Below are 27,548 nucleotides of genomic sequence, written 5' to 3'. Positions count from 1 at the left end.
GTGATCAATTTTTTTTTGTCCAGGGGGAGAGAGCAACAAACGAATAAAATGTTGGACCGGACGGGTTGGTGTATTCAGTTCAGCGGACACCACAAGACAATGAATTTGCCTTATTGAAACAAAGGCCATGTCGGGATGTTGCTGCAATCAGTAAAATATATCTATCAAACCAATTGTGTCGTCTATTTGTAGCAACATTGTATGCATTTTGATGCGAAGTGTAACAATAATGAAACAACCCGGGGAAAAGTAATCAATGTAATAGTTTTGTATTTTATTTCACCCGACTTTTCGTTGATTTCACGTTGAATTCGCGTTAGTTTAGGGAACATGTAAAGAGAAAGACAATTAACCAATACGTGATAAGGACACTTATTTTTCCGTTCTAATTGTAGGCCATAGCCATATGAAAATGTATAGCCTCATGCAGAATTGGTCCCCCAATGCAAATGCTAAATGGCATCAACATGATGGGACTGCATAGGTTGGCGGTCGTTTCAAAAATGTATTTCATAAGCGACAGCACCAGAACAGCCTGAAATAAAATGAATAATGCACGCCATACAAAATTATGAGAGACAGATTAAGACGAGGATAGAGTAGAAATCAGCATAAATTCGGATGTAATATCAGAGTGAGGAGCCCATATGCGGTCTGGTAGCAGCCAGTGAGCAGGTGTTTGGTTGGGTGCGATGAATAGAGAGAGGAGAGTGGGTGATTCTCCCCCCTCCACCATGTGATGACGGTCAGACTGACTGTATCACCGGAGCGATGGTTTTAGTCACTTTCAACAGCAACAAAACGGCAACAGTAGCACTTGACGTAAAGCCTCCACCACAGAACCGGAGCAGCACGGCGCTCAGAACAACAGGACATGAAGTTTGTCCCACATCCAAACAATTTTGGTACCAAACACACAGAATGGAAATAGACTGCAGGCTGGATGGAGTGAGGATGTCGACGGAATATGTCGCCTTGATTCTTCGACTGTAATTTCTAGCAGTCGGTGACAGCATCTCTCTGATTTTGAATTGAAATGCTTTCGGTAAGGAGAGTTATGACAAGAGTTGCTGCAGGGTGCCGCATTGCCTGCCCGCTTGGATAGTGTAACGCTTTTATGGTAATTGTATTATTGGCATTTTGGGTGGGGATGGACGATAATGGCTGTCTTACAATTGTGTGCTTAGGCTTTCAACATAGCCAGCAACATATTTAGACCTATTTGGGAAGTCAGCCACAGCCAGTATTGTGACTGAATTGAGAGCTACAAATGTCGATGTATGAAAATAAACTTGGAAACAGAAGTCAAATGTACCGTACAGGTGGAAACCAAATGGAGCTGTCCAAAAAGTGAACACAGTCAATGTTGCTAGCACCTTCCATCATACTCAGGGACGCAGGACGATATCTGAAGTCAGGCTTTGATTTTAGGGTCCTGGTTGAGAAGGTCCAATAGACCTGTACGTGACGCATTCATTGTTGACGACTTTTTGGCTCTATCTACGGTAACATTTCTACCTACCATTCAAAATTGGCCGTGGACGTTGAAGCAAGAACGATGACTCACTTACAATCCGGCTTGTCCCCAGAAACACTGGAGAAAGCCAAGGTGGAGTTAAAGGAGAACCCCGACACTGCACATCAGGACATTCAGGAGGTGAGGGACATGATTATCACGCGCCCAGACATTGGCTTTCTTAGGACAGACGATGCTTTCATCCTACGCTTTCTCAGAGCTCGGAAATTTAACCATTTCGAGGCGTTCCGCCTCTTGGCCCAGTATTTTGAGTATCGTCAGCAAAATCTGGATATGTTCAAGAACCTCAAAGCAACCGATCCGGGCATCAAGCAAGCTCTCAAAGACGGATTTCCGGGGGTGTTGACCAACTTGGACAGATATGGCAGGAAAATACTGATTCTCTTCGCTGCTAACTGGGACCAGAGCAGGTAATGTCCGTCTGATATTAGGGAGCTGTCTTTTCAGAACTACTCTAACACCACTTGACAGTTTGCTTGCTGTCGACCCTCTATTTATTTTTCACGAATCTGTGTAATTGGATTTGTTAGAGCCTAGTCTTATGAACATAACCCGAAACATAATCCCCACAAACTGAACTATGAACCCAAAGGCAATCCCTGTCAGTATCATGGATGTAGGCCAGGAAATTAGAAAAGTTTAGGCTGCACAGGCCAGTAGAAATGATATCATCACCCCACTAGTGAATGTTGAATTTAAGGACTAAATCAGATACAGTCAAATTACTATATTGCAGAGATTTGACTTTAGGGGCCAACTCATGTGATCTCCATAGTCACAATGACAATTACATGAGTCATTTAAAACAGCCTTTTCAGACCTCATGCAATAGCAGGATGTGATGAACAAGCAAAATGCCATCAAGAATGCCATCAGGAATGGCCATTAACTTAATCAATAACAGCACTCACACAAGTCAAATTGTCTCTCCAATCTGAGTCTTTGTATTACTCTCCTGAATGAAAATGGTTTATATATACTTTCTGTATATAATGCCAAACAAGGGTATGCAGGTTCCATTTCATTTTAACTGGAATTACAGAACAAAGATTATTTGGTACATTTGTTATTACGTAATAATTACACAATAATCACTTAATCACTACTTTGTCTTATTTTTGTAATCTAGGCTACTTAGCAAAGTACCCTAATGCTTTTTCTCACATCTATAGGTATACATTTGTGGACATACTTCGAGCTATCCTGTTGTCGCTGGAGTCCATGATAGAAGATCCAGAGTTACAGGTGAATGGATTTGTCCTGATCATCGACTGGAGCAACTTCACATTCAAGCAAGCCTCCAAACTAACACCGAGTATGCTGAGACTGGCCATAGAAGGTCTACAGGTAAGTCTCAACATTTCTCTAACCTTTCTCATTGCTGGTTTCCGCATCACTCAGATGAAGTTCTTAGCTACTTTTGACACTTGTCTCCCTTTACTGAGATTACCCAGATCACTCCTAATTCACATGGGGTTTGCTACATTTAATCATCTTAGTCAAGCCTGCCACAGGGATCTTGTCCTCTTGGGATTTTGAATACACCAGACACTTGTCAGGTGCTGCATTTTTTAAGTGCAGATCTCTGTTGTTCTTACAGAAGTATAGCACTACTGCTGCTAGTTTATATGCGTTGAGCATTAGAGACAGGCTCTATTTCAACCCGCTTACCACACATGGTCCTGCGTACCTACTGGAGAAGGTGGAAAACGTCTCGGAATCATCGTGAGAAACTGTTTCGGATCAACTATCTTATCAATCTCTTGGTTATGTGACAAACTGTTCAAATGTAAAAGCACTTTCACTCGATAATCACTCTTCTGTACTCTCAGAAACGACATTACAATCAAAGACTTGCATAAGAAGTAAATAATGATATTCATATTTTGATTGCCGGCAGTGTAGGCCTGTGATAGAGACTCACATTTGAACAGCATTCCTTTGACCCTGTTCAATCACTTCTAATGGAAGATGAAAAATACAATATCTCTGGCCAAGTGCATCCTTTGGTAGCTGGCCAACTAAAATATAAATATGATGTGTAGCCTAAGCCTATAGCCTAATAACAACATGCATACAGACATTTTTTCTGATTGTCCTTGTGAATGTCAGCCAATTCCTCTTGTAACCCATTATTCAAATTCCAGTGTATGACACGTTTAGATAGGCTAGCCGTGTAGCTGTGTATAATGTACCATGTAGAGCATAGGAAGTTACCATCAGAGAGGTTTGCTGACTGAATATCAACAGAGGACCATGACGAGGCCGTTGCACATTTCATTGCTTCTCCAGACACAGAATAGACTGTGAATAATTGATCACTGCTATTAGTATCTCAGTCTCCCAATGTGCCCGCTACCAAATCATACGGGAACACACTTGAATGGGAAACAAAAGAAAACACACAGAAACATTGTATAACTAATGGAATCAGCCACATTTTCCTCCCAGTCTGAGTCGGAGACTGAAAAGCCCCAACTGAATCTGTTTCCATTCGATCGAGTTTTTACTTTATCTACAGTAATTCATATATGTTCATCAGCTCTACAATAGTAGGTACTTCATAAGGTATATAGGATATTATTACATGGTATGGTATACCACTATGGATTTTCCACCTCAGACACCATGTGACCCCTCTCCTCATAATGCTAACGCCAGAGAGAAAAGCTTCTCCTATTGTAATCAATAGTGGTGACATCCTATCTGTGAGCCCACTTGACACTGAGCACTGCGACTATCTCTGGGTGTTGCGGCCCCCTGGTGGGTTTTGTAATGACATTAAGGGTCTCATGTGTGTGCCAGCACACCTCATGTGTCACTATGCCTGTCATTAAGGGCAGAAGCACTTTCAACATAAGGGTTTCACCCTCAGCTGAGGTTAACACTTGTTGCCTGTATGGTTATTGATTTTTGAAAATAAAAAGACATGTCAAGATGTTGTTTTTTCATATTATGTTGTGAAGGACATGTAGTAGCTGATGATCTATCCATCTTACATATCATTGGTACTTGTACCAGGTGCAGCTCACTGTTCGTTCGCTGCCCACCAGTGTGTGTGTGTGTGTGTGTGTGTGTGTGTGTGTGTGTGTGTGTGTGTGTGTGTGTGTGTGTGTGTGTGTGTGTGTGTGTGTGTGTGTGTGTGTGTGTGTGTGTGTGTGTGTGTGTGTGTGTGTGTGTGTGTGTGTGTGTGTGTGTGTGTGTGTGTGTGTTGCTATGTGTTTGCATTTGCATGCCTGTGTGCGTACATGTGTGATCTTCGGGATCTTGGTTCAGGTGGTGTATCATTTCCTGCCAGTACATTTGTTATTGCACTTGCGTGGTGTATTCAGAATACCATGAAGAATTTCAATACTACTGACAACAATGAAAACTGTTGACCATTACTACGGGCAACAATAACAACACTCTGCTGGCAGTTTTTTTTTACAGAGACTTTGGAATATTCTGAGGCTGAACAGAAAAATAGAAATTCAAAGAAAATCTGAAGATAGCTCATAAGGATATTTCAACTGTGTGGTAATTGAGTTCCTTATTCCCGAACTGACATTCACATCTATTGTTGTTGGAATGGCTAATACAGAGAGCACAAACTCCAGTGGAGATTTCATTGTGTATTGGCAAAAGAGGCGAAAGAAATGAATACTTGTTCAGAGCGCGGATATTCTTGGCAAATCAATTCCAAGAAAAGAAAATGCTTGGAATGAGTAGAACACATCATGCTGGCCTTGGTTTCCCCAAGCTATACTTTGTTATCTCAGAGCCTCTGATGTTTCTTTTTGCTCCCTCTCTCTCTGTCTTACCGATGCCTTTTGTCCCTATCAGTCTAGAGAAATAACTTGTGTTCAGCAGCCAATCACAACAGACCAGTCCTCCCCATCTCACCCCACACTGAGTTTCCGTGGCAACATATCCATCCGCCATGCTATGTACTCTCTAGATGGGTTGTGCTGCTAGATGAGAGAAAACCACTTCTGCCATTCTCCCTCGGTGTGGGTGATGATGTGTACATTGTTTCTGTGGGTTTTAGACAGAGTGGGGGATCATCTATTTTTCAACCTGTTTACATTAAAGGTTCAATGCAGCTGTTTTTTTATTTTTATATATCTCAATATCAAATCATATCTGGCTAACAATTAAGTAACTTAGTGTGATTGAGTTCAATTAAAATGGTTAAAAAGAAGGGGGAAAAAAGCTTTTTAGCAAATAGCAATTTCTGTCTGGGAGTGTGGAGGGGAAAATGAAAAACTAGGTGTTATTGGCAGAGAGGTTTGGAACTGTCTTTCTGGTTGGTCAATTAACTAATTTACCACCTGGTGATGTCACGTTAGGCCAAAACTCCATCCCACCAAAACAGGCTGTTATTTCAGGCATTCTTTTCAAACAGCTCTTACACTAAAATGACATCATAATTTTCACAATTTCACAGTATTATTCAAACCGCATAGTGTGCAAATATATACAACACACAAGGAAATCAAGTTTTTGAGTGCACTGAGCCTTTAACCTAATTCTGCAGATGTAGGGCTGTAGTCAGTCCCTCTGTCGATTTGGCCTGTTTCTCCATAATTATGTAACATGGTGCAATGGTGCTAATTCACATCTTAAAAGGTGACAGCTTATAACCATTTAGCCAGGCTCAATCCATCCGTTTTAATTATACATGAGGGCAACACATTTTTCAAAAGCTCTTGTGCAACAAGATTTAATGTGGCCAAATTCTCATTACTTTTAATAATGATAGTAGGACATTGTCAGTGAAATAATTGGAACTGCGAGAGGTTCATGCTTGGAGCTTTCTTCAGAGCTCAGTTTATTAACACTCTATAAAGTATTCATATCGCACTGACATTTCTTTCTAATACCTGGAAAGATGAATTTCACAAATGTGTTTTTTTCTGCATATGGCTAATAGACTTGTTTCAGTAGCAGCAGACAAGGCTGTTTTGTGCATTGAGGCCCGACATTATATGCTGTTCTGTCTGAGGCTTGGGATTAGCAAAGTACTTTTGTGAAGTGATGTAGTATAAATAGGTTTTATAGCTTTATGCTTGAGAATGAAAGTGCTGGATAATTTGATGGACTATTTTGACCACACAGTTTATTCGATTTTTTTGGTTTGTTGTTGCTGGGATTTAACTTGGGCTTTGCCTGATCTTTGAATGCCCTTGAGACTTGTTCGATTTATAAAAACATGTTATCTCTGTATCTGCCTTTTCCCCTTGTTATCTAGCATCCATATCCCTCGGACTGCATATCTATTAGCTGTACCAGTCAGAGTCTCTCTTCTACATACTGCAGCTACTGTGCACATTACGTGTAGGTAGTACCGCAGGGAGAAAAACCTTTTCCTAGACAAAGGCTTCTTTTACAATCCACAGAGAAAAAGAAAGAAGACACGTTTTCTTATTGGTCAGTATCCTTTAGCCAACTCAGTGTTTCTGTATTGTTTGGATGGGAACTATGAAGGTTTGATTCATCCATGGGAAGTAATGTCATTACAGATCGATAAAATACCCACTGAGCTTTGAAGGGGTTAAACACAAAGTGTCCGTCCTTTTCTACTGAAGTGGTGAAAAGGCCAGCAGAAAGAAGGACACTGACCGGATCCCGAATGCCATTCTATGAATACCTCATTGAGCTCTGATGTACTGTATCCCGTCAATTGCATGTTTTATTAGGCCCACCCACAGGATGGATGAGTTGAAAGCAGTAAACCGCTCGACAAGCTTGTCGATAACGTGGGGATCTCGCTCTATTGTATTTATGTCGTATGAATCCAGTCATGAACTAGAGCCTTTTCCAATGCGTTTATCCCCACAGTCAAAGTGTCCCCAAAATCTGTGAAAAATGGATTTTACCCTCCCTCAGTCAACTCTGTACTTTTATCGAGGGCAAGAAGTCTGTAGAATATTCACAGATTTGCTCCGTTAACACATTTAGTGTGATTCAGAAGAAGAGAACCTTTCCTCATGAGAGGTCAGCGATTATTCAATGCTGTGATCAACAGTGCATTACACACTTGTAACAAGTCCAAACAAAGTACTCCCTCCATCTGGCTGTCTGACTGTGAATCTCCCATCTGTATGTTCAGCTCCACTGGCTCCTATCCCACAGCCCCATCCAGGAGACTCTCGGCTGGCTGAGGAAACAGCAGCAGACATACCTGGGACCAAGGCAGAGGAAAACGAATTGTTAGTCTGCTTGCCTCAGATTCCGATTCACTCTGGAGTTGTGTTGTTGTTTCTCCTGCAGCAGAACTGTGCTGGTCTGGTCTGCAACAGGATCGGACGAGCCAATGAGTGGAGCTTCACCCCTCACTCGAACTGCTAAGTAAAGCAGGCCGTATCTGGCTTGTGAAGATAAAGTGTCTCCTGTTATTGACGTGACCTATCGTTTGTGACTGTGTCTCTCTTCTGTCTCTCCTTTCTCCTCTCTAATTACCCCGGCTGAATGTGTTAATTCCAGGGTGTATCTCTTCAAAGAAAACAGAGAATGTGCAATGGTGTTGTCATTTTAAATGTACTTAATGTGGCTCTCAATCAAAAGCCTTCCCCGAGGATAATGCTGCTGCTTACTGTAATCTGCTTTTAAACTAGTGCACACGAAGAGGTCTGATTCCAGTGAAGAGATAACAAAGTAGCATCTTCACTCCAGGCTACGTTTCCTTTTTAAAAAGGGCTCTGCTATATGTATGTATTATTTTTTCATTTTCACCGCAGGATGAGTTCACTCATCCTTTATCAATGACTCCTGACAGGAGCAGAGCAGAATTTAGAGAGCTCGTCAAGCCAGGAAAAGATGGGCTCATCAGCTTCTAAAAAAAGAACGGGGAGACATGAGAGCCGCATGCCATAATGTTCAACATCGACAGTAGTGGAAGAAGCCCAGATTGAAGAATCAAATAATATTTACTTACATATTATAGGCTATCAGTGGCGTTTTTAGCATGTAAATCTTGTTTTTTGGGGGGGCTCAAAACAGGTGGGGCTCTGCCAAGATCAAATGATAGTCACTGTTGTAATCGGATTATCAGCATGTTTTGGTAGACAAATAACATGTCACCAGTGTATACCGTTGACTCCTTGTGGAACAACACAGTTTGTAAGCTCCTCATTCTGGGATATTGCCAGTATGTGTTCGTCAGTGTTCACTGATGAGTTTGACAGCTTGGCTTTATAGGCTTCTATTGCCATAAATGGCTCTTTGCAATGCAAGGGAATGTCCCATCAACAATCGACGCCTGGTTAGATGGACTCCCCTTGAACCTCAGCTCTAGTCTCTAGCTTTAGTTGCTTTGGGAAAATCTGCGATGTAACATCAGGAAACTTCGAGATATCCAACAAAAGGACATCAGGAGGCTAAGCTGTGACATCACAGCCACCAAGAGATCAAAGCAATGACATGTGTCTGTTAACGAATATGTCCAAACATAAGCTAATAAGCTAATAAATCAATTGAAATGATCTTGTGATAAAAGAGCTTTGGAGCAATGCAAAATGGCCCATGTACGCCAATATCAATATGTTCATGTTCCTCGCTGCTGGCCTCAGATGATGTTTGGATGTCATCTGCCTTTTTAGCTCATCAGATTCAAGTTTTAACCTATAGGAGTCTAAGCCCTGTCTGAGCCAGGGGAAGATGTTTCTACTATGCAATAATGAATTGTTTTAAGAAAGTCATACCAAGGATCATTTAGCTATTTGATTAAGAATTTTAATACCCCTTGAAGTATAATTTAATTACATTTTTTTAAATGTATTTGATCCAAAATATATTTTTGACCTTACCGCAATTAGCCCATACAATCGCATTGAATAACAGATTCACTACATGGAACAACAGATATGAAATAACACATATGGAATCATGTAGCAACCAAAGAAGTGTCACATAGAAATGTTCTTGTTTCTGTCCATTAAAATAACACCAAATTGATCAGAAATACAGTGTAGATATGGTTAAAGTTGTAAATGACTATTGATTTTTAAAAATGTAATATCTACATAGGCGTACAGAGGCCCATTATCAGCAACCATCACTCCTGTGTTCCAATAGCATGTTGTGTTAGCTAATCCAAGTTTTAAAAGGCTAAATGATCATTAGAAAGCCCTTTTGCAATTATATTAGCACAGCTGAAAACTGTGCAATAAAACAAAAGCAATAAAACTTGCCTTCTTTAGAATAGTTGAGTATCTGGAGCATCAGCATTTGTGGGTTCAATTACAGGCTCAAAATGTTCCGAAACAAAGACCTTTCTTCTGAAACTCGTCAGTCTATGCTTGTTCTGAGAAATGAAGGCTATTCCATGCAAGAAATTGTCTAGAAACTAAAGATCTTGTACAACGCTGTATACTACTCCCTTCACAGAACAGCGCAAACGGGCTCTAACCAGGATAGAAAGAGGAGTTGCTCAACTGAGCAAGAAGACACGTACATTAGAGTGTCTAGTTTGAGAAACAGACGCCTCACAAGTCCTCAACTGGCAGCTTCAATAAATAGTACCCGCAAAAAAACAGTCTCAACGTCAACAATGAAGAGGCGAATCCGGGATGCTGGCCTTCTTGGCAGAGTTGCAAAGAAAAGGCCATATCTCAGACTGGCCAATATAAAGAAAAGATTAAGATGGGCAAAATAACACAGACAGTGGACATAGGAAGATTGGAAATAAGTGTAATGGACAGACAAATCTAAGTTCGACATGTTCGAATCACAAAGAAGAACAATCGTGAGACACAGAAAAAATGAAAAGATGCTGGAGGAGTGAGTGCTTGATGCCATCTGTCAAGCATGGTGAAGGCGATGTGATGGTCTGGGGTTGCTTTGGTGGTGGTGAAGTGGGAGATTTGTACAGGGTAAAAGGGATCTTGAAGAAGGAAGGCTATCAATCCATTTTGCAACGCTATGCCATACCCTGTGGACGGCGCTTAATTGGAGCCAATTACCTCCTACAACAGGACAATGACCCAAAGCACAGCTCCAAACTATGCAAGAACTATTTAGGGAAGAAGCAGTCAGCTGGTATGCTGTCTATAATGGAGTGGCCAGCACAGTCACTAGATCTCAACGCTATTGAGCTGTTTTGGGAGCAGCTTGACCGTATGGTACGTAAGAAGTGCCCATCAAGTCAATCCAGCTTGTGGGAGGTGCTTCAGGAAGCATGGGGTGAAATCTCTTCAGATTACCGTAACAAATTGACAACTAGAATGCCAAAGGTCTACAAGGCTGTAATTGCTGCAAATGGAGGATTATTTGAAGAAAGCAAAGACACAATTATTATTTCAATTAAAAGTAATTATTTCTAACCTTGTGTCACGCGTTAGGCATTGTATTTTGTATTTTCGTTATATATTTGGTCAGGCCAGGGTGTGACATGGGGTTTTGTTGTTGTATTTCGTATTAGGGTTTTTGTATTATTGGGATTGTGAATGATTAGGGGTGTGTCTAGTTAGGCTTGGCTGCCTGAGGCGATTCTCAATCAGAGTCAGGTGATTCTCGTTGTCTCGGATTGGGAACCGTATTTAGGTTGCCTGAGTTTCACTTTGTATTTTGTGGGTGATTGTTCCTGTCCTTAGTGTCTTGATGTCCTTGTGCTGTGTTAGTTGACACCAGTTTAGGCTGTTTCGGTTTTCATTTAGTTTATTTGTTTTGTAGTGTTCGTGTTTAGTCGTGTTTACGTTTGTTTCAATAAACATGAATCGCAATCGACACGCTGCAGTTTGGTCCGACTCTCCTTCACCATATGAAAACCGTTACAAAATCACCCACCACTCACGGACCGAGCAGCGTGTTAACAGGCAGCGACAGCGACAGCTTGAACAGCGAAGGGAGGACGTTATGGATAGCAGAGGCTTGGAGTATACGACATGGGAAGAAATCGACAGGTGGGCGGCCGACCCAGAGAGAGTGCAGGAGCCCGCCTGGGATTCGCTGCAGCAATGCGAAGAGGGCTATAGGCGAATGGAGTCGAAAAGGAAAACACGGCGGCGCAGAGCGAAACCCGAAAGTCACCCCAAAAAATGTATTGGGGGGGGGGGCTCAGGGAGAGTATGGCTGAGTCAGGAGATAGACCTGAGCCAACTCTCCTTGTTTATCGTGAGTAGCCAAGGAGGAGACCAGAACCAGAGCCGGTGTTAGAGGTGAGCGAAGCAGAGACTGTGAAGGAGTTAATGGGGAAAGTGGAGTGGAGAGTAATGAGGGAGTTGCTAGCTTGGTGCTATAGATATGATATTCGTCCGACGGATCGTGTCGGGGATTTGATAGCACCTGAGTTAGCGCTCTATACTCAACCTGAGGTGCGTGTTAGTCGGCTGGTGAAGTTGGTGCCAGCCTCACGCACCAGGCCTCCTGTGCACATCCCTAGCCTTGCACGTCCTGTGCCAACACTGCTCTCAAGATCTCCAGTACGCCTTCACGGTCAAGCCCATCCTGTGCCACCTCCACACTCCAGTCCTCCGGTGGCAGCTCCCCGCAACAGGCTTCCTGTGCGTGTCCTCGATCCTGTAGCACCAGTTCCAGCACCACGCACTAGGCCTCCAGTGCGCCTCGCCTGTTCAGGGCAGCCAGAGCCAGTGTCTCCAGTCTGCCCAGCGTTGCCAGTCTGCCCAGCGTCGCCAGTCTGCCCAGCACCGCCAGTCTGCCCAGCGCCACCAGTCTGCCCAGCGCCGCCAGTGCCGCCAGTCTGCCCAGCGCTGCCAGTGCTCCCAGTCTGCCCAGCGCCGCCAGTGCTCCCAGTCTGCCCAGCGCCGCCAGTGCTCCCAGTCTGCCCAGCGCCGCCAGTCTGCCCAGCGTCGCCAGTCTGCCCAGCGTCACCAGTCTGCCCAGCGCTGCCAGTCTGCCCAGCACCGCCAGTCTGCCCAGCGCCGCCAGTCTGCCCAGCGCCGCCAGTCTGTCAGGATCAGTTAGATCCACCAGTCAGCCAGGATCCACCAGTCTGCCAGGATCCGCCAGAAGTGCCAGTCAGCCAGGATCTGCCAGTCTGCAGGGTGCTGTCAGCCTGCATGAAGCAGCCAGAGCTGTCAGTCTGCATGAAGCAGCCAGAGCTGTCAGTCTGCATGAAGCAGCCAGAGCTGTCAGTCTGCATGAAGCAGCCAGAGCTGCCAGTCTGCAAGGAGCTGCCAGTCTGCAAGGTTCTGCCAGCCTGCATGGAGCAGTCAGAGCTGTCAGTCTGTATGAAGCAGCCAGAGCTGTCAGCCTGCATGGAGCAGTCAAAGCTGTCAGTCTGTTCAAAGCAGCCAGAGCTGTCAGTCTGCATGAAGCAGCCAGAGATGTCAGTCTGCAAAGAGCTGTCAGTCTGCAAAGAGCTGTCAGTCTGCATAGAGCAGCTAGATCCGCCAGTCAGCCTTGATCTTCTAGATCTGCCAGACAACCAGTCTCTTCCAGATCTGCCAGTCAACCAGTCTTTTCCAGATCTGCCAGTCAACCAGTCTCTTCCAGATCTGCCAGTCAACCAGTCTCTTCCAGATCTGCCAGTCAACTAGTCTCTTCCAGATCTGCCAGTCAACCAGTCTCTTCCAGATCTGCTAGTCAACCAGAATCTTCCAGTTCCGCCAGCCAGCCAGGATCTACCGGAGCCTACTACCTGCCTGAGCTTCATCTCAGTACTGGGCTTCATCTCAGTACTGGGCTTCATCTCAGTCCCGGGCTGCCCCTCAGTCCCGAGCTGCCCCTCAGTCCCGAGCTGCACCTCTGTCCCGAGCTGCCCCTCTGTCCCGAGCTGCCCCTCTGTCCCGAGCTGCCCCTCTGTCCCGAGCTGCCCCTCAGTCACGAGCTGCCCCTCAGTCCAGTGGGGATCTGGGTGAGGACTATTAGGCCATGGTCAGCGGAGAGGGTGGATTATCCCAGGACGCGAAGGGGAGGAACTAGGACATTAATGAAGTGGGGTCCACGTCCCGAGCCGGAGCCGCCACCATGGACAGACGCCCACCCGGACCCTCCCTATGGTTTTGAGGTGCGTCCGGGAGTCCGCACCTTAGGGGGGGAGTTCTGTCACGCCTTGGTCATTGTATTTTGTGTTTTCATTATATATTTGGTCAGGCCAGGGTGTGACATGGGGTTTTGTTGTTGTATTTCGTATTGGGGTTTTTGTATGATTGGGATTGTGAATGATTAGGGGTGTGTCTAGTTAGGCTTGGCTGCCTGAGGCGATTCTCAATCAGAGTCAGGTGATTCTCGTTGTCTCGGATTGGGAACCGTATTTAGGTAGCCTGAGTTTCACTTTGTATTTTGTGGGTGATTGTTCCTGTCCTTAGTGTCTTGATGTCCTTGTGCTGTGTTAGTTGACACCAGTTTAGGCTGTTTCGGTTTTCATTTCGTTTATTTGTTTTGTAGTGTTCGTGTTTACGTTTGTTTCAATAAACATGAATTGCAATCGACACGCTGCAGTTTGGTCCGACTCTCATTCACCATATGAAAACCGTTACACCTTGTCAACGTCTTGACTATATTTCCTATTCATTTTGCAACCCAATTCGTGTATGTTTTCATGGGGCTGGTAAAGAAAACAATTTCTGGGGCTGGTAAAGAACTTATCCTCTGCAGCAGAGGTAACTCTGGGTTTTCTTTTTCTGTGGTAGTCCTCATGAAAGCCAGTTTCATCATTGCCCTTGATGGTTTTTGAAGAAACTTTCAGAGTTCTTGACATTTTCCGTATACCTTTTCACAACACAACTGATTGGCTCATTAAGGAAGAAAAGAAATTCCTCAATTGAAACTTTTAAAAAGGCACACCTGTTAATTGAAATTAATTCCTGGTGACTACTTTATGAAGCTGGTTGAGAGAATGCCAAGAGTATGCAAAGCTGTCATCAAGGCAAAGGGTGTCTACTTTGAAGAATCTCAAGTATAATATATATTTTGTTTTATTTATTTTGATTTGTTTAACACTCTTTTGGTTACTACTTGATTCCATATGTGTTATTTCATAGTTTTGATGTCTTCACTATTATTCTACAATGTAGAAAATAGTAAAAATAAAGAAAAACCCTTGAATGAGTAGGTGTGTCCAAACTTTTGACTGGTACTGTACATGTTTGTGAGAGTCTCACCTTTCCACAGAGGGGTCATATTAGTATGTAGCCCAAACTGTTTGGACGCTACAGACAGAAGTTGGCAGATTGCATGTACCGACTTCAGCTAATTCTCCAGAAGCTTGTGGTGGTCATAGAGCAAAATGGAGAATACCATGGTGTTTGGGGGAGTCTCATCTTTCTTCGAGGGGCCATAATAGTTTTGTAGGCCAAACTGTTAGGATGCTACAGACAATCTTGTGAGAAGACCGATTTTCGGGATGTCTCATAGTCTGACAAACACCTCTCTAGCTCTGTCACCTTTCACCGCAGATGCGGAAGTGCGACGTCGGCAAATGTGGTGTATTGAGATGCATCCAATGCAGATATCTCTAGCTTAAACTGATGAATGTTTAGGGGACGTTTTTTTTATTATGCCAATTAGATTGCTACAGACCTATATCTATCCTACCCTACCTTTCTAAGGTCTTCGAAAGCCATGTCAACAAACACATTACCGACCACTTCGAATCCCACAGTACCTTTTCCACTATGCAATCTGGTTTCAGAGCTGGTCATGGGTGCAGCTCAGCCACACTCAAGGTCCTAAACGATATCATAACCGCCATCGATAAGAGACATTGCTGTGCAGCTGTCACAGTTGTTATGAGAGACAGACCAAGGTGCCGCATGATTAGTCTTCCACATATTTTATTTAGTGAAACTTTAAACAAAACAATAAACAACCAACGCCCGTGAAGTAACATAGTGCTACATGCACCTACACAAAACAATATCCCACAAAGCAGGTGGGAGAAAGGGCTTCCTAAATATAATCCCCAATTAGAGGCAACGATTACCAGCTGCCTCGAATTGGGAACCACACAACCCAGCCACATAGAAAATCAATGACTAGAACATCCCCCTTGTCATGCTCTGACCTAAACACCATAGAGAACCGAGGGCTTTCTATGGTCAGGGCATGACAGCAGCCGTATTCATCGACCTGGCCAAGGCTTTCGACTCTGTCAATCACCACATTCTTATTGGCAGACTCAACAGCCTTGGTTTTTCAAATGATTGCCTCGCCTGGTTCACCAACTACTTCTCTGATAGAGTTCACGTTGGCTAATCGGAGGGCCTGTTGTCCGGACCTCTTGCAGTCTCTATGGGGTGCCACAGGGTTAAAGTCTCGGGCCGACTCTCTTCTCTGTATACATCAATGATGTCGCTCTTGCTGCTGGTGATTCTCTGATTCACCTCTACGCAGACTACACCATTCTGTATACCTCTGGCCCTTCCCTGGACACTGTGTTAACTAACCTCCAGACGAGTTTCAATGCCATACAACTCTTATTCCGTGGCCTCCAACTGCTCTTAAATGCAAGAAGAACTAAGTGCATGCTCTTCAACCGATCACTGCCCGCACCTGCCTGCCCGTCCAGCATCACTACTCTGGAAGGTTCTGACCTAGAATATGTGGACAATTACAAATACCTAGGTGTCTGGCAAGACAGTAAACTTTCCTTCCAGACTCACATTAAGCATCTCCAATCCAAATTTAAATCTAGAATCAACTTCCTATTTCGCAACAAAGCATCCTTCACTCATACAGCCAGACATACACTTGTAAAACTGACCGTCCTACCGATCTTCGACTTTGGCGATGTCATCTATAAAGTAGCCTCCAACACTCTACTCAACAAATTGGATGCAGTTTATCACAGTGCCATCCATTTTGTCACCAAAGCCCCATATATTACCCACCACTGTGACCTGTACGCTCTCGTTGGCTGGCCATCACTTCATACTCGTTGCCAGGTCCAGGTCATCTACAAGTCTCTGATAGGCAAAGTCCCGCCTTATCTCAGCTCACTGGTCACGATAGCAGCACCCACCCGTAGCACGCACTCCAGCAGGTATATCTCACTGGTCACCCCCAAAGCCAATTCCTCCTTTGGCCGCCTCCCTTTCCAGTTCTCTGCTGCCAATGACTGGAACGAACTGCAAAAATCTCTGAAGCTGGAGACTCTTACCTCCCTCACTAGCTTTAACCTCTCTGGGATATGCCTCGCCAACAGCCAGTGAAATTACAGGGCGCCAAATTCAAAACAACAGAAATCCCATAATAAAAATTCCTCAAACATACAAGTACTTTACACCATTGTAAAGATAAACCTGTTGTAAATCCACCCACAGTGTCCGATTTTAAAAAGGCTTTATGACGAAAGCACACCAAACGATTATGTTAGGTCAGTACCTAATCACAGAAAAACACAGCCATTTTTCCAGCCAAAGAGAGGAGTCACAAAAAACAGAAATAGAGATAAAATTAATCACTAACCTTTGATGATCTTCATCAGATGACACTCATAGGACTTCATGTTACACAATACATGTATGTTTTGTTTGTTAAAGTTCATATTTATATCCAAAAATCACAGTTTACATTGGCTCGTTATGTTCAGTAGTTCCAAAACATCCGGTGATTATGCAGAGAGCCACATCAATTGACAGAAATACTCATATTAATCATCGATAAAAGATACAACTGTTAGCATGGAATTTTAGATCCACTTCTCCTTAATGCAACCGCTGAGTCAGATTTCAAAAAAACTTTACGGAAAAAGCACACCATGCAATAATCTCAGTACAGCTCTCAGACATCAAAACAAGCCAAACAGATACCGCCATGTTGTGGAGTCAACAGAGGTCAGAAATTGCATTATAAATATTCACTTACATTTGATGATCTTCATCAGAATGCACTCCCAGGAATCCCAGTTCCACAATAAATGTTTGTTTTGTTCGATAAATTCTATTATTTATGTCCAAATACCTCCTTTATGTTTGCACGTTTAGTACACAATCCAGTGTACAGTTTTAGAAACTTCAACTTATATCCAAATATACTAATAATATACTAATAATATGCATATATTAGCAACTGGGCCTGAGTAGCAGGTAGTTTACTCTGGGCACCTTATTCATCCAAGCTACTCAATACTGCCCCCCAGTCCCAAAGAAGTTAAGCACCAGCTGTCAGAGCAGCTCACAGATCACTGCACCTGTACATAGCTCATCTGTAATTAGCCCATCCAATCTACCTCATCCCCATACTTTATTTATTTATTTATCTTGCTCCTTTGCACCCCAGTATCTCTACTTGCACATTCGTCTTCTGTACATCCTACCATTCCAGTGTTTAATTGCTATATTGTAATTACTTCACCACCACAACCTATTTATTGCCTTACCTTTCTTTTCCTACCTCATTTGCACATGCTGTATATAGATTTGTCTACTGTATTTTTGACTGTATGTTTGTTTATTCCATGTGTAACTGTGTTGTTGTATGTGTCGAACTGCTTTGCTTTATCTTGGCCAGGTCGCAGTTTCAGATGAGAACTTGTTCTCCACTAGCCTACCTGGTTAAATAAAGGTGAAAAAAAAGATTCCCAGGTATGCGGACATCCATCTTAGGTGGCTAATGTCACTTGAAACGGATCAGCTGAAAAAAGCAGATGACATCCAAACGTCTGAGACCAACAGCATGGAACATGAACAGATGATCACAGTTGAGCTTCATGCTCTCACATTTTTGGAGGTTGTCCTCCCCAAATTAAGCAGCAGCCAGAAGTATCTTGTAGTTTGAATAAATAAATACATGAGGGCAGAGGTGGTTTCTATTCTTACCCCTTCCCCCTTCCTCACTTTCTCGACATCACACTAGGGTACAGATCAATCCACTTCAACTACCAACAACCAGAGGAGGAAGACAGAGCGTCCATCATGTATTCTGATTTGTGTTTCATGTATAATGCATCCAAGTCAAAGCTGTCGGATGGATCACAAAGCAGGAGGGAGAAATATTAGGCAGGCTGATGCTGCTCTCAGGAACATACATGCTGTGGCAGCCTGGGAGATTTGGCCGGGTGAGGCGACTCGGACCTCTGCCCTCTTCCTGTCCACTGTCAGCTGTCTCTGTTCGTTGGTGTCAGATCTTGTGCCAGAAAACTGTGAGCGGCTCCGCTGGTGCCAGACTCTGGACCGCCCAGTGTCCTTGCAGCCAGGCCAAGGGACGCTAACCCAGCTGTTCAGCATCACCATGGCGACAGAGGCTGTCCATTTCTGAGATGGAAAGCGGCCTTAAAGCTCAGTTCTGTCATCTTTGCCATCAAAGTACATGACTCTTTTCTCTCTCAGACACATGCTAGCCCTACTGAAGGTGATGATGAGTATCCTGAACAAACAATAGACTCTTAACACCCTGGTCCCTGTGATCACAGTAACTGTGTGTAAAAGGATTAAGGTGTAAGGATCCTTCTGTTCGGGTTTCCAGGACTACATGTGCACATGAAGCCATTACTGTCCTGTTTTAAAAAAAGAACAGCCATCTGCTTATCTGCAAACGTTCTAAAAATCCATCTGCATAGCCAAGAGGCAAGAGCTATCTCCCACGGCAAGAACACCCTCTGGCACTTCAACTTGTTGTCTGAAAGTGTGATAGAAAGAATTAGTATCCCCTGTATCTGTATTGTGATATGAGTTGATTGCTATGCTTAGTCAGTGGAGGTGTACGTTCTTGCTCGGTAGAAAGGTACAGCACGGCTTGCGTTAATGAAGAATTAACAGCGTGGGAGGGAAAAACTCCATAATGACAGTCATGTCTGTGATCTTAAATGTCGAGCCTGATGAATATCGATGGATAACGGACAGATTTAAGAGGGGGAGCTGCAGTAAGTTAGCGACACCATCATTAGCTAATTTGAATGATACAGGTCACCATTACACCGGTCTTAAACCTCAGTAAAGTCTTCAGAACAGATGGAAACCACACTTACATATGAAACTGAGGCATTACCAACTCGTTAAATGATATGTGAGACTATTGAGTTTCCCCCAGGCTGTGTCACTAGGTTACATGGTGCACTCTGGGTGTTCCTCCTGTGTCCACCTCACAGACAATCCCATAAATCATCAGATTACTCATTTACATAAATGTTTCCCCAGGGATCCAGTTCTGGTGCTCGCCAGCCAACCCTGTTATATCAGGATACAATCTCAGCATACTCCCTGTGTCCAAATTATGACATAGAGATTAGACCATTATGAGAATAGTGTCCAACCTATGAGAAATTCCCTGGCTGCCAGTCTCCAACCTGCATGGCAATGCAACATTGCCCAGAAGACAACAGCACTGAACAATTCAATGTTAATTCAGTATACAGTAGCTAGTAAAATAAACGGACTGGGTGATTTTCGATGAGCAACATTAACATAAACCCAACATGCAAACCCATCAAGATGATGGAAAAGGGAATGGAAAAATCACTTAATGAGGTTCAATTTACATTCTACACAACAATGTTCAACTCCACTCTCATTAAAACATACTCTCCTCTGACATACTGTAATTTGAATAGAATAAAATTAACAAAACAAAAGAGGATTAAGTTAGTAACCATACCAGCAGGCAGAATAGTGAGTGTATTTGTGCTCTTTGTTGCCCACAGGACAGCTTCCCTGCCAGGTTTGGAGGAATCCATTTTGTGAACCAGCCGTGGTACATCCACGCCCTGTACACCGTCATACGCCCCTTTCTGAAGGACAAGACGAGAAAACGGGTAGGAGGAGAGTTTGTTGTTGAGTGAACATAATGAAAAATCTTTTCAAACACCGGGTCAACTGTGTTGCTGTACAGTATAACCAATGAATGTATGTTCATTGTGTTCAACATCATTTATGGTAGCCTTCTGAAGAGCTGTGCTCATATAAACAGTGTTCAGGTCAGCTTTTCACAATGGCGAACCTATACTCTCTAACATACTGTAGACTTTTGCATGCTGTTAGACTGTATATGCTCATTTATCTATCGGTGTCAATATTGTGTTGTTGTTTTGTCCATCCCTCTGCAGATCTTCATGCATGGGAACAACTTGAACAGCCTTCACCAGCTCATGCACCCTGAGATCCTGCCCTCTGAACTGGGTGGGATGATGCCCCCCCTACGACATGGGCACCTGGGCCCGCACCCTTCTGGACCACGCCTATGATGAGGAGACCGAGTACTGCCCCGAGTCCTACACCCTGTCTGTCAAAGACCTTGAGAAAGACCTGTCTCCTAAAACCATGAAGAGGTCCGTCTAGACTCATGTTATTCATGTGTGTCAATGTGATAGATTGTGTGTTGTGTTCATACGAGATAAAAGTAGAGGTGTCTTCTAAGAAAGGGACAAGTTACTCTGTCAGATATGTCATAGCTGATGCATTTTCTTCCAGGTATATCATAAAGTACAGTTGAAGTCGGAAGTGTACATACACTTAGGTTGGAGTCATTAAAAATTGTTTTTCAACCACTCCACAAATTTCTTGTTAACAAACTATAGTTTTGGCAAGTTGGTTAGGACATTTTGTCCAACAATTGTTTACAGACAGATTATTTCACTTATAATTCACTGTATCACAGTTCCCGTGGCTCAGAAGTTAACATACACTAAGATGACTGTGCTTCTAAATAGCTTGGAAAATTCCAGAAAATGATATCATGGCTTTAGAAGCTTCTGATAGGCTAATTGACATCATTTGAGTCAATTGGAGGTGTACCTGTGGATGTATTTCAAGGCCTACCATCAAACTCAATGCCTGTTTGCTTGACATCATGGGAACATCAAAAGAAATCAGCCAAGACCTCAGAAAAACAATTGTAGACCTCCACAAGTCTGGTTCATCCTTGGGAGCAATTTACAAATGCTTGAAAATACCACGTTCATCTGTACAAACAATAGTAAGCAAGTATAAACACCGTGGGACCACGCAGCCGTCATACTGCTCAGGAGGGAGACACGTTCTGTCTCCTAGAGATGAACGTACTTTGGTGTGAAAAGTGCAAATCAATCCCAGGACAACAGCAGAGGACCCTGTGAAGATGCTGGAGGAAACAGGTACACAAGTATCTATTTCCACAGTAAAATGAGTCCTATATCGACATAACTTGAAAGGCTGCTCAGCATGGAAGAAGCCACTGCTCCAAAACCGCCATAAAAAAGCCAGACTACGCTTTGTAACTGCACATGGGGACAAAGATCATACTTTTTGTAGAAATGTCCTCTGGTCTGATGAAACAAAAATAGAACTGTTTGGCCAAAATGACCATCGTTATGTTTGGATGAAAAAGGGGTGGGCTTGCAAGCCGAAGAATACCATCCCGACCATTAAGCACAAGGGTGGCAGCATCATGTTGTGGGGATGCTTTGCTGCAGGAGGAACTGGTGCACATCACAAAATAAATGGCATCATGAGGAAGGCAAATTATGTGGATATATTGAAGCAACATCTCAAGACATCAGTGAGGTTAAAGCTTGGTCGCAAATGGTCTTCCAAATGGACAAAGACCCCAAGCATACTTCCAAAGTTGTGGCAAAATGGCTTAAGGACAACAAAGTCAAGGTATTGGAGTGGCCATCACAAAGCCCTGACCTCAATCCTATAGAAAATTTGTGGGCAGAACTGAAAAGCGTGTGCGAGCAAGGAGTCTCACAAACCTGACTCAGTTCCACCAGCTCTGCCAGGAGGAATGGGCCAAAATTCACCCAACCTATTGTGGGAAGCTTGTGGAAGGCTACCCGAAATGTTTGACCCAAGTTAAGCAATTTAAAGGCAATGCTACCAAATGCTAATTGAGTGTATGTAAACATCTGACCCACTGGGAACGTGATGAAAGAAATAAAAGCTGAAATAAATCATTCTCTCCACTATTATTTTGACATATCACATTATTAAAATAAAGTGGTGATCCTAACTGACCTAAGACAGAGATGTTGTACTAGGATTAAATGTCAGGTATTGTGAAAAACTGAGTTGAAATGTATTTGCCTAAGGTGTATGTAAACCTCTGACTTCAACTGTATATGGCTCATGTAATAACCACAGAAATAGGGCAGAAATTGGACGTAACTAGGGATTCCTAGACCTATAAGATACATGGAAAACACATGATTGATTCTCTACAGTAGGAGTAATCCTTCATTAAATTGCACAACACGGGAGCACAGAGCACAGAGTACAAAAAAATATGATGTTTTGTGTGTTGTGTACTGAAGGCCTCTCACCAATATTATTCAGTGGGGTAGCTCCTAGACATAATCATAGGAAATGGTATACTTGGATATTATAATATGTATTCACTATTCAAAATGCGAAACTTATTCAGAGAAATCGATCTCAGTGTTTAATTTAGGCGAGTGGTTTAGTTTCTGAAATCCTCCATAGCGGATAGTTTTGTACGTTTTATAGAAATAATAAATTAGGCATGGTGACATTAGTTTGCTTTAGTGACAGTCCCTTGTCTCGGTGAGTTTCTTCAGGGCTGTCTCTCTCCACTTACTGGCTCATGAAATGAGCATTAGGCTAAATAGATGAATATGATGCTCTGATCTGCACTCAATGGAGTGCACCAGCTACCTTTTGGAGCATGAACAGCAGTGATGGAGTTTTACCTTCGGCAATCAGCTCCGTTCCAATCCTGCTGCCCCACACAACCCTCTGACTGAACTTGTACTTCCCCCATGCACAGCACAGTATCCTTAGTAAAAAAAAAAATTTTTGGTTCAGCAGATTCTTATCAGTGAAATGTACTGTGAATGACATTTCTGCTTACCAAGACAATACACTGACGCAGCAGTCGAAGCAATGAGAGATAAGGTACTGTATGGGATTTACATTGATTCATGAAGGACATAAAAGCATTTAATAATGTCTTTATTCCCATTGTTATCTAAGCCCTCTTTTACCCTGATCTGGCATGTATCTGTGACAGAAGCATTTGATTGGTGTATCATAGCATCTTGGCCAGGGGCCTGATTTATGGCGAACGTAATGGTGTAAATCACCTGCAGCCATATGATCTGAAGTGACTTATTTTAGTTAGGTGCTTTCAGCTCCCCACTTTACGCTGCGATTTATACGCTCCACAAAGGTCAAGCCAACATTTGCCTTATCCATTAATTGATTTGAAAAAATGGCAAAATTGGTTATGAGTCACTGTTGGAGAACCATATGCTCTGAATGATGAGCCGCTGTATCATGGCCACCCCATAATGACACAGCCATACTGAGCTTTATGACTGTGATGTGTCTGTGTGAGTGGTGGACTGACTCCGAGGCAGATCTGTTTTACGTCACTGTTCACTGCTGCAGTGATTGCATAGGTCCCTGGTAGCAGCAGTAGCTTTATGAACTTGTAAATGTTAAGCTCACTGAGGCTGACAGGATCCTACTAGTTACTATTCCAAAGGCCATTTGAGCCCCTGTGTAAATACTGTACAATCATCTCTTTTATTTTGTTTGTGGGTGTTTTTTTGTTGTTGCCACAGGTAATTGGTTGTTGAAGCTCTGGTTGTTTTCTTAGTAATCCTCATCAGTCATATGAATGTTTATCCGTCACGGCAGACACAGGAGACCGACGTGTACCAGACGTCTGCATGACGAATGATCGCTCCTGTTCCCCCAAAAGCAGCTTAGGTTTCTATCGGAGAAATACATCAGAAATAGGTTAGAGCAGTGTCCCAGGGTGACATTTTGTGATCAAATGACCTTTTCGGGCTCATGTACTATACAAGACAACAACATTTCCAGGGAAAGCTAATTTGTAATGCTTCGTTTGCACGTGTGTGTACGTTTTTGAGTTTTTGGGGTATTGCACGTGACCCGAGGCCTCCTTAAACAATTCATGCTGGGGGGATTTTGGTATGCATTTATGAAACCAATCGTCTATGACCTTGTATGATTCCTTTGTGTGCTACCTGCTCTGCAGGATGCAAGGGTTCTCTGGTGCAAGCGCACCTTTTCATCCCACTCCCTTATACTAGGTGAGAAGTCCTCAGTGATAGTGCTTCAATGAACACAGGCCTCTCTGATGCCAGTCATCTTTTATTCATATCCACAGGTCCCAGTCAGTGGTGGAGCCCGGAGTGCTTAAACGGCCAGAAAAAGTGAAGAGCGAGGAGGAGAACATGCAGCCGTTGCTCTCGCTGGACTAAAGTATGGCGCGACAACACAAGCAGACCAGGAAACATCGCCCTCAGACAGAAAGACAGACGGAGGGGAGACAATCCCCATGCTCCCTCCAACAACAAAAAAAGAACACAGAGACGTAACGATGCGAGGGAAGAGATCGGAGCATGAGGAGAACCTCTTCTGGCATCATAAAGACGAGCAACGCCGGCATTTTGAGAGATATTTCTAAAAACAAAAAGGGAAGAGAAGCTAATGGCGGAGGTCCAAATGTTATTGTCAAGTGCCAATTCAAAACTGTAAATAAATACACTTCCGATCTAAACACTAGGAGGATGGGGGAGTCATTGTGTCAGGAAAACATGCAAAGACTGCTGTTAATATTCTGTATGTGCTTCTCGTGAAATATTTTGTGATAAAAGTGGTACCATAGGAGGTTGATGGGAAATCACGATTAAAGGGGATTGTAAGCTGGGGGCTTTTGGTACAGTATTTAACATTTCCAAACCGGCAAGTGCAAACCGGCAAGTGCAGCTCGGGATTTGTTCTAATAATGTTTGTTTTTTGTGCAGCTCGGGATTTGTTCTAATAATGTTTGTTTTTTATTTTATTTTTTACATTTAACCTTTATTTAACTAGGCAAGTCAGTTAAGAACATATTCTTATTTACAATGACGGCCTGCCGGAGATCAGTGGGTTAACTGCCAGTAACCATGAAAACATGACAAATGTCTCATATTTTGAAATTATTTAGTATCAGCTATTGGTTCAGCTCAGAAGAGGTAACAGTGTTGTCACTGTGTCATGTGATTCCAAAAATGTGTTCCTGTTCAAGGATGATCTTGAAACGATCTGTTTCCATAGGAGATGTTGCCCACTACTGCACACACCTACTTGAAAATCAATTTTAGATACACTATTTAAAATATATAGATATTATTATTATTAGAATACCTCATATCTTATTTTAGGATGCTGGAAGTTAAGATACAGTATAATGTATACATATGATATCAAGCTTTTGTGATGTCTGCAGGGGTACAGTCAGTTTATGCCACTGTGTGATCTTCCGTTGCTAGCTCCTTTATTTCTCCCTGCATGACGGTGAACCTCGAGGCAGTGTTCAGCTCTGGAGCCTCTGAGCCCTGACACAGTGCTGCCTTCCTGCTATGCCACTAACATGGATTCACTCTGGCGTGTCTGCCTGGCTGCCCAGAACTAGGCCAGACAGATCGACAGTCCTAATACCCAGTGATCACACGGTCCTGGCAATATCATCTCCAGCTCGATAACCGAGGATCTTATGCTCTCAGCTGCTGCAGACCCAGGAACCTCTTTGGTTTCTTTGGTTAAGGGAGGGCGCCGTAACAACTTGTCAGTGTCACCCAGTCTGTCAGTAGTGACCGTCAGGTAGCGATGTGTGAGAGGCGTTGCAATATCCCGATAGCTGAACAATGGTATTGTTGTCCGAAGCCTCATTGATCGTATGCTGCTGTCTGTGTGTTTGTCCCAGGTTTAAAGTATTTCATGTTTTTGTGTGATGTTCGTCAGTATTTGAAGGCATCCATGACTCGTTTGGCCTGTGCACTATGCAGATCATCCTACATTACAGGATGATGATGCAACAACAGCAGCAGCTTTTTTGAGGCTGGAACACACGTTTGAGAATTGAATATGTCAAGCATCTGTAATATAAGACTGTTTTCATGTATGCAGACTTGCCATTTCAACCAAAGCCCCCCTTTGACAAAACAACGTCTTTATTGTGTAATGCTTTACTTCATCCATGGCTTCAAGGTACAGTAACGACTTCTTATGACAGTTAATAATTGTTCATGAAATGAATGCATGTTATTGCTTCGAGTTAATCCTTTGGTTTCATGTTTCCATGTCAATTTGATTGTATATACTGTACACTACCGTTCAAAGGTTTGGGGTCACTTAGAAATGTCCTTTTTTTAAATTAAAATGACTTCAAATTGATCCAAAATACAGTGTAGGCATTGTTAATGTTGTAAATGACTGTTGTAGCTGGAAATGGCAGATTTGTTATGGAATATATACATAGGCGTACAGAGGCCTATTATCAGCAACCATCACTCCTGTGTTCCAATGGCATGTTGTGTTAGCTAATCCAAGTTTATCATTTTAAAGGGCTAATTGATCATTAGCAAAACATTTTGCAATGATGTTAGCACAGCTGAAAACTGTTGTGCTGAATAAAGAAGCACTTTCTTCTGAAACTCATCAGTCTATTCTTGTCCGGAGAAATGAAGGCTATTCCATGCAAGAAATTACCAAGAAACTGAATGTCTCGTACAACACTGTGTATTACTCCCTTCACAGAACAGAGCAAACTGGATATACCCAGAATAGAAAGAGGAGTGGGAGGCCCCAGTGCACAACTGAGCAAGAGAACAAGTACATTAGAGTGTCTAGTTTGAGAAACAGACGCCTCACAAGTCCTCAACTGGCAACTTCATTAAATAGTACCCCCAAAACACAAGTCTCAACGTCAACAGTGAAAAGGCAACTCCTGTATGCTGGCCTTCTAGGCAGAGTTGCAAAGAAAAAGCCAGACTGGCCAATAAAAATAAAAGTTTAAGATGGGTAAAAGAACACAGACACTGGACAGAGGAACTTGGTTTAGCTAACACAACATGCCATTGGAACACAGGAGTGATGGTTGCTGATAATGGGCCTCTGTACGCCTATGTAGATATTCCCCCAAAATCTGCCGTTTCCAGCTACAATAGTAATTTACAACATGAACAATGTCTACAATGTATTTTGGATTCATTTGATGTTATTTTACTGTGCAGAAAAAAAGTGTTTTTCTTTCAAAAACAAGGACATTTCTAAGTGACCCCAAACTTTTGAACGGTAGTGTGCATGTAGGGACAGATAAGAGAGAAACTCAAATTAGAGGTCTCGTCAAATCACAGATTATTCAAAGCAGACGTGTTGGGAAGAGTGTTTAATGTTTAAAA

The 27,548-nt window shown here is 43.0% G+C and overlaps 1 protein-coding gene across 1 annotated transcript; it reads left to right on the top strand.

The window, feature by feature from the left end:
• On the top strand, positions 1-26,645 carry clvs2 (clavesin 2). The gene is given in 6 exon segments (XM_046298344.1): positions 1-1,947; positions 2,710-2,884; positions 20,061-20,171; positions 20,463-20,546; positions 20,548-20,684; positions 24,491-26,645. Coding segments are annotated over 6 exon segments (990 nt in total). The 5' UTR covers positions 1-1,558; the 3' UTR covers positions 24,585-26,645.
• The last annotated feature ends 903 nt before the right edge of the window (positions 26,646-27,548 follow it).

This window comes from Oncorhynchus gorbuscha, linkage group LG14 (assembly GCF_021184085.1).
Source record: "Oncorhynchus gorbuscha isolate QuinsamMale2020 ecotype Even-year linkage group LG14, OgorEven_v1.0, whole genome shotgun sequence".
Lineage (NCBI taxonomy): Eukaryota > Metazoa > Chordata > Actinopteri > Salmoniformes > Salmonidae > Oncorhynchus > Oncorhynchus gorbuscha.
The sequence above is the reverse complement of the archived record's forward strand: the minus strand, read 5'-3'. Positions and strand labels throughout refer to the sequence as shown.